Here is a 6,000-nt window from a genome sequence, read left to right as displayed (position 1 = left end):
AGAGCCGGGGTGCTGAGAGTGTTTTCAAAATCATGGCCTGGAGGGCCCTTGAAGGGGGCGAGAGTAGCTGAGGTGTCCGACAGGGCCACCTCTCCTGGCCGGGCGGGGCCTTGCAGAGTGACCAGCCAAAATTCATGTACATTTTGGTCACTGATAGGAGAGCGTGGGAAAGGTGGTTTCTGTTTTTGGTACTGGAGATGGAACCCAGGGGTATTCTGCCTCTGAGCTATATCCCCAGCTCTATTTTATTTTTAGTTTTAATAGGGCCTCACTAAGTTAACAAGAGTCTCACTAGGTTGCCGAGGCTGGCTTCAAACCTGTGCTCTTCCTGTCTCAGTCTCCCAAGTACTGGGATTACAGGTGTGTGCCACCACGTGCGTCCTCCCAGCCCTTTGAATTTATTTTGAAATAGGATCTTGCTAAATTGCTGAGGCTGGCCTTGAACCTGTGATCTTCTTTTCTCAGTCTCCCAAGCACTGGGATTATAGGCATGTGCCACTTTTTTTTTTTTCTTTTTCTGCCCAGCTCCCCATCCCTTAAAAAAAAAAAAAAAGAAAAAAGAAAAAAAATATATATTGCGGGTCTGGGGATAGAACCCAGGGGCATTTGACCTCCGAGCTATACCTCCGAGCTATACCCCCTGCCCAATTTTTATTCTTTTTTATTTTGAAACAGGGTCTCACTGAGTTGCAGAGGGCCTCACTAAGTAGCTAAGGCTGTCTGCGAACCGCAGTCCTCTGGTCTCAGCCTCCCAAATGCTGGGATTACAAGTGTGCACCACCACACCCGGCTGTATGTATATTTTTTTAAGACACAATCTCGCTAAGTTTCCCAGGCTGGCCTTCAGCTTGTGATCCTCCCGCCCCAGACTCCCGAGTTGCTGGGATTATAGCCGTGTGTCCCCACACCTGGCTGGGAGAGGGGTATTCTGCAAAGCCAAGGGAGCCTCTTTCTGGCTGAGTCTGACAGGCGGTCTCCCGAAGGCAGGTTGGGTTATAGTTCCTTCCTGCCCTTCCCCACCCCTCAACGCCCACCATGAGCCGAGACGTGGTAACAATGCGGTCATGTCGGCCTGCAGCCTCCGGATTCGGGGTTTTGGCAGGTGTGTGTCGGGGACCATGTGTGTGAAACCGTGTAAGGAATGGTGCAGTCCTGCTGTCTGAGCGCCCGGCCACAGGCAGCAACGCAGTCAGGCCTCAGGGACCCAGGAGGATGGACGGGGCTCACCAGGCCAGCCTCGTCTGCCCTGCGTCTGGGGTACCCGGCCTGGCTAATGAAGTGCCCCCTTGGGTGGCGAGGAGCAGGCGCGGGGCTCGTCCCGGGCTCTTGGGTTTCCAGCAAGGGCTCTTCACCCACTCGGAGCGGTGGCGGCGGTGCCGGGGCCCCTGTTCTTGGGTGGCCGTTGGCCTTTGTGGCTTGATGGTGACCCCCAGAGACGTGGCCTAAGGCAGGGAGCCTCTAGCTGGACTTGGTAGAGCATCTTCTGCTTACTAGCGTTTGAGATTATAAAAAATTATTTTTTAATCAAAAATTTCCAAAATAAAGCAAGTGATTTCCCCGTCCCCGAGGTGTGATGAGTCTCGCCGGCTCTCCAAGTCAGATGGGAGGGAAGCAAGCGGCTGCGAAGGAGAGGACGCAGGTCCGAGCCTGGGCAGGGCCCTGTGCCCGGCGAGGTCGGTGGCGGGCAGCGTCAGCAGCGTCGGGCTGGGAAGCGGGCTCCTGGCTCTACAGCCGCAGGTGCCGCGCGGCCCAGAAACGATCCCGCTCCACGGCAGCAGTACTCTTGTGGCTCAAGGCGTAAATCATACTTCCTAACGAAAAAAACCCCAGTCTCGGTAGCAGCGCGTACCTTACACTACGAAACTTGCAAGACCAGTGCTGAATCACAAAGCGAATACGGGTTTTTGCTTTTGTCTGTGAAAATGTACAGCGCGCCTGCGTGGGTTGCAGTGTCAGGACGAGGTGGCGGCCCGGCCCGGGCTCCAAGCTGGGCTCCTTCACACCTCGCCCACCCACACCACCGTGGACCCTCCCCGGACCCCCGGCACCTCGCAGCGCAGTGCGTTCTGTCTGCTGTTGACCAGGAACAGGGACTCTCGGGCTGGAGTGAGGAGGTACTGTCCGAACAGCCCGCTGCCCCTGAGGACCCTGCGGGGTCCTCCCCAGGGCCCGGCGAGCCCGGCGGGCGGCTGCGCTAAGTTCTTCAGGACGCCCATCTTGCCTGTGGACAGTTCCAGGAACAGCAGGTCGGGCTGCGTCTCCAGGGTGGCGTAGATGGCATAATGGTTGCTCTGGGTGAAGGAGCGCTGGAACACCAGGTCTGAGATGCCCGGCTTTACCGTCAGGTCGTACAGGGTCCGGATCTCGCCCCTCACCGTGACCTCCTGAACGTGCAGCCGGGGGCTGCTGGCGGCTGCGCTGACGACGAAGCGCCCGTCGGGGGACACGTGAGGGGCGCCCGTCACGTCATGGTTGGGGCCCAGCACGGAGTCCGTGACACCGTCGATGAGCAGCTGCGGGGCGGTGGGGGCGGGGGTGTCCTGCCGGCACTGGACCAAGAAGTAGCCGCCCAGGTGGGTGTGTGCCATGGCCTGGGGCACGCAGCCGTGGCTCCGCAGGCTGATGGTCTTGAGGGGCATCAGGGTCTCCAGGTCCACTTTGTGGACGGCAGGGTCAGATCTGTTGAAGATGAAGCCGAACCTGGGAGGGGAGAGCTGGGGTCAGCCCGAGGGAGCCCCGGGGGGCCTGCCACCGTGTCAAGTGATCGCCTTGTCATGATCTGTCAGTGATCTAAGAGCCTATTGATAAATGGCTTCATACGTGAATTACCACGACTCGAGCCAGATGCAGTGGTTACAAATGTTCCTGACCGGTCGGGCGTGGTGGCTTACTTAACCCCAGCATCTGGGAGGCTGAGACAGGAGGATTCGGGTTCACGCCCAGCCTCAGCTCCTTAGTGAGGTCCTTTGCAACCCAGTGAGACCCTGTTTCAAAATAAAGAATACAAAATAGGGCTGGGGGTGTAGCTTGAAGGTAGAATGCCCCTGGTCTCCATCCCCAGACACACACACACACACACACACACACACACACACACACACACGGTCCCGGGCTTGGGCTCTTATGACATCTTTAGGAACGTTTTTTAAAGCAGGGTGAAAGGCCTTTAATAGCTTCTCCCTTGGGGATGCTGAGTGTGTGTGTGTGTGTGTGTGTGTGTGTGTGTGTGTGTGTTACTGGGAATTGAATCCAGGTGCATTCTATTTCTGAGCCACACCATCACACCATCAGCCCTATTTTATTTTTTATTTTCAAACTGGGGCTCGCTAGGTTGCCAAGGGCCTATATGGCTGAGGCTGGCCTAAACCTGAGATTCTCCTGTTCCAGCCTCCTAAGTACTGCGTTTACAGGGGTGTACCACCATGTCTGGCTTGGGGATGCCAAAGGCCCGTGCCCGCTGGACACAGCGAGCCCGTGCCTGCTTGCCACGAGGACACGGCAGAAAGTCCTGGACTGCATCTGTCTCTTGGACTAACTGCAGAGGAGAACTGGAGGAGGAAGACGCGGCTGGACAGGAGCACTGTCTCGGTGAGTCCAAAGCCAGGGAGAGGAGGGGGAGGTGGAGGGGGAGGGAGGAGGGAGGGGAGGAGGGGGAGCAGGTCCTAGCTGTGCCTGGCTGCCCCATGCAGGGCTGGGCTGCCGCGGGGTCCTCGGGCACCTGGGGCCGGGCTTGCCTACCTGACATGGTTGATGATGAGGTTGGTGGGAGGAATGAAGAAATCCTCCACTCCTGCCAGGGGCGCGCGGACGAGGTGCTGGCCCTGCCCGGCGCTGGCTTCCGTGATCACCTACGAGGCAAATGGGTCCCAGTAAGCGCCCACCATCCAGGCGGCGGCTGGGAACCCGGAGGCCCTGCAAGCGCAGGAGTGCCGCAGGCAGGCCTGTCCTCCCTGGGAGAGGAGGTGATGGGGCGGGAGAGAAGGTCCCACGCACTGCCCTCCTTCTCCTCGGGCTGGCCAGCAAGCAGCGCGTCGTGCCAGCGCCATGATGGTGGAGTGTCCAGGCTTCCGAGGAAGGGCCCGGAACTGCAACATGACCCTGTTCAGACACCCACCTACTCATATCAAGGCTGCCCTAGGGGAAGAGGAGAGGGACTGTGTGTGTGCATGTGTGTGCGTGCATGTGTATGTGCGTGAGTGTGTGTATGTGGTACTGGAGACTGCATCTAGGGACATTCTACCTCTGAACTATCCCCCAACCCTTCTAATTTGTTTTTCTGTTTTTATTTTTTTGCAGTACTGGGGATGGAACCCAGGGGCATTCTGCCTCTAATCAACACCCTCAGCCCTATTTTTTCTTTATTTTGAAACAGGGTCTCACTGAGTTGCAAAGAGCCTCACTAAGTAGCTGAGGCTGTCCACGAACCACAATTCTCTTGTTTCAGCTTCCCCAATGTTGGGATTACAAGCGTGCGCCACCATGCCTGGCTCCTAATTTTTTAAATTTATTTTGAAACACTGTCTTGCTAAGTTGCTGAGGCTGGCTTCAACCGGCCATCCTCCTGCTTCAGCCTCCCATGTACTAGGATTCTAGGCATGTGCCACTCATTCCTGGTGGGAGAGACCTCTTTTTGTGTGTGTGGTACTGGGGGTGAAACCCAGGGGCATTCTACTTCCAAGCTGCATCCCCAGTCCTATTTTTTTTCTTGTTTTTGAAACAGGGTCTCACTGAGTTGCAAAGGGCCTCACTAGGTAGTAGCTGAGGCTGGCCGCGAACCACGATTCTAAGTGGTGGTCTTATTTCCTGGGAAGGTATTTGCCTTCCAAGCCAGGCCCCTGGGCTAGTTTGTTGGGAGTCTCTGATCTGCTGCTCACAGAGGTGTTCTCTGAGAGCTATGATTCCAGAATCTATTAGCGAAGCAAGAATCCTGCTGGGATGCCGGTCAGGGACGCTGCGCCTGCCCATCAGACATCTTGTAATTAGGATGCCGGGGAGCTGCTGGCTGTACAAAGGGGACTTGCTGAGGAAGTAAGGAATTAGGCCCCGCGCTTGTACAAATTGGTAGCGACGGAGCCTGGCCGCCGCCGTTTCCCTGGAGGTAAGGCTTTCTCCCCTGTACACTTGGTGGGACACAAGAGCGGTTCTCTGGTGGAGTCCCTGCTGTGTCCATGTCAGGGAAAGGGCGGGCTGGCAGTGAGGCTGGGCAGGGTGAGAGGGTATCCCTGGGCCCTGAAGGAAGCCCCGGGGCCCCTCTGCCATCTGCGCATGCTCATTGAGGACCAGCCCACAGCCAGGAAGAGGCTGACCGCAGCCCCACTAGAGGCCTGGCCAGCTTACAGGAAGCTTTGGCTCAGGTCCCTAAAGGACAAGGCCAGGCCCTCTGGGCAGCAGAGAAGGCAGACCCTTGACCCCTGAGCAGGGAGGCGAGATATTTCTACATCATGATACCGTGGTCCTTACACAGGAACAAGGAAATGGATTTGTGCAGCCCGGGCTGGGCCTGCAGGGCAAGGGCGGTCTCTGGTGGGGGCTTTGATGCATGCAGGCCTGGGAGCTCTCTTGCCTTCTGGCTCTCAGGTCTATAAAACACAAACAACACCTGGCCTTTCTCCTTGGGAGGCTTGAATCTTTTCCACCCGCTTCCCTCTGGGGTCAACAGGCTGGCGGAGTGGAGGGCACCTCCGTGGTTTGCTCTTGAAGCAACTCAAAAGCTGCACCGGGTTGTTTTCCATTTATTTATTTATTGGTACTGGAGATTGAACCCAGGGGTGTTCAACCTCTGAGCTTCAGCCCTTTTTGTTTGGAAACAGGGTCTAAGTTACTGAGGCTGGCCTTGAACCTCAGCCTCCCAAGTACTGGGGATCACAGGCGTCCACCACCATGCCTGGCTACTGGTTTTCTTTTAAAAAATGGCCACATAACAGCCGGGCGTGGTGGCGCACGCTTGTAATCCCAGCCTTTGGGAGGCTGAGACAGGAGGATCGCAGTTTGCGGACGGCC

The 6,000-nt window shown here is 56.9% G+C and overlaps 1 protein-coding gene across 1 annotated transcript in view; it reads right to left on the bottom strand.

Moving 5' to 3' along the window:
- Window positions 1–1,997: 1,997 nt before the first annotated feature.
- FSTL4 (follistatin like 4) overlaps window positions 1,998–6,000 on the bottom strand; it is a gene marked incomplete at both ends in the record, with an annotated part of 356,360 nt that continues 352,357 nt past the window's right edge. The window contains 2 exons of the mRNA XM_080698175.1: window positions 1,998–2,700; window positions 3,739–3,848. Of these exons, the coding sequence (XP_080554301.1) occupies window positions 1,998–2,700; window positions 3,739–3,848 (813 nt within the window). The remainder of the gene's footprint in view (window positions 2,701–3,738; window positions 3,849–6,000) is intronic.

Source organism: Muscardinus avellanarius (genome assembly GCF_963383645.1).
Source record: "Muscardinus avellanarius genome assembly, chromosome: 7".
NCBI lineage: Eukaryota > Metazoa > Chordata > Mammalia > Rodentia > Gliridae > Muscardinus > Muscardinus avellanarius.
This window is presented reverse-complemented; position numbering and strand designations above follow the sequence as displayed.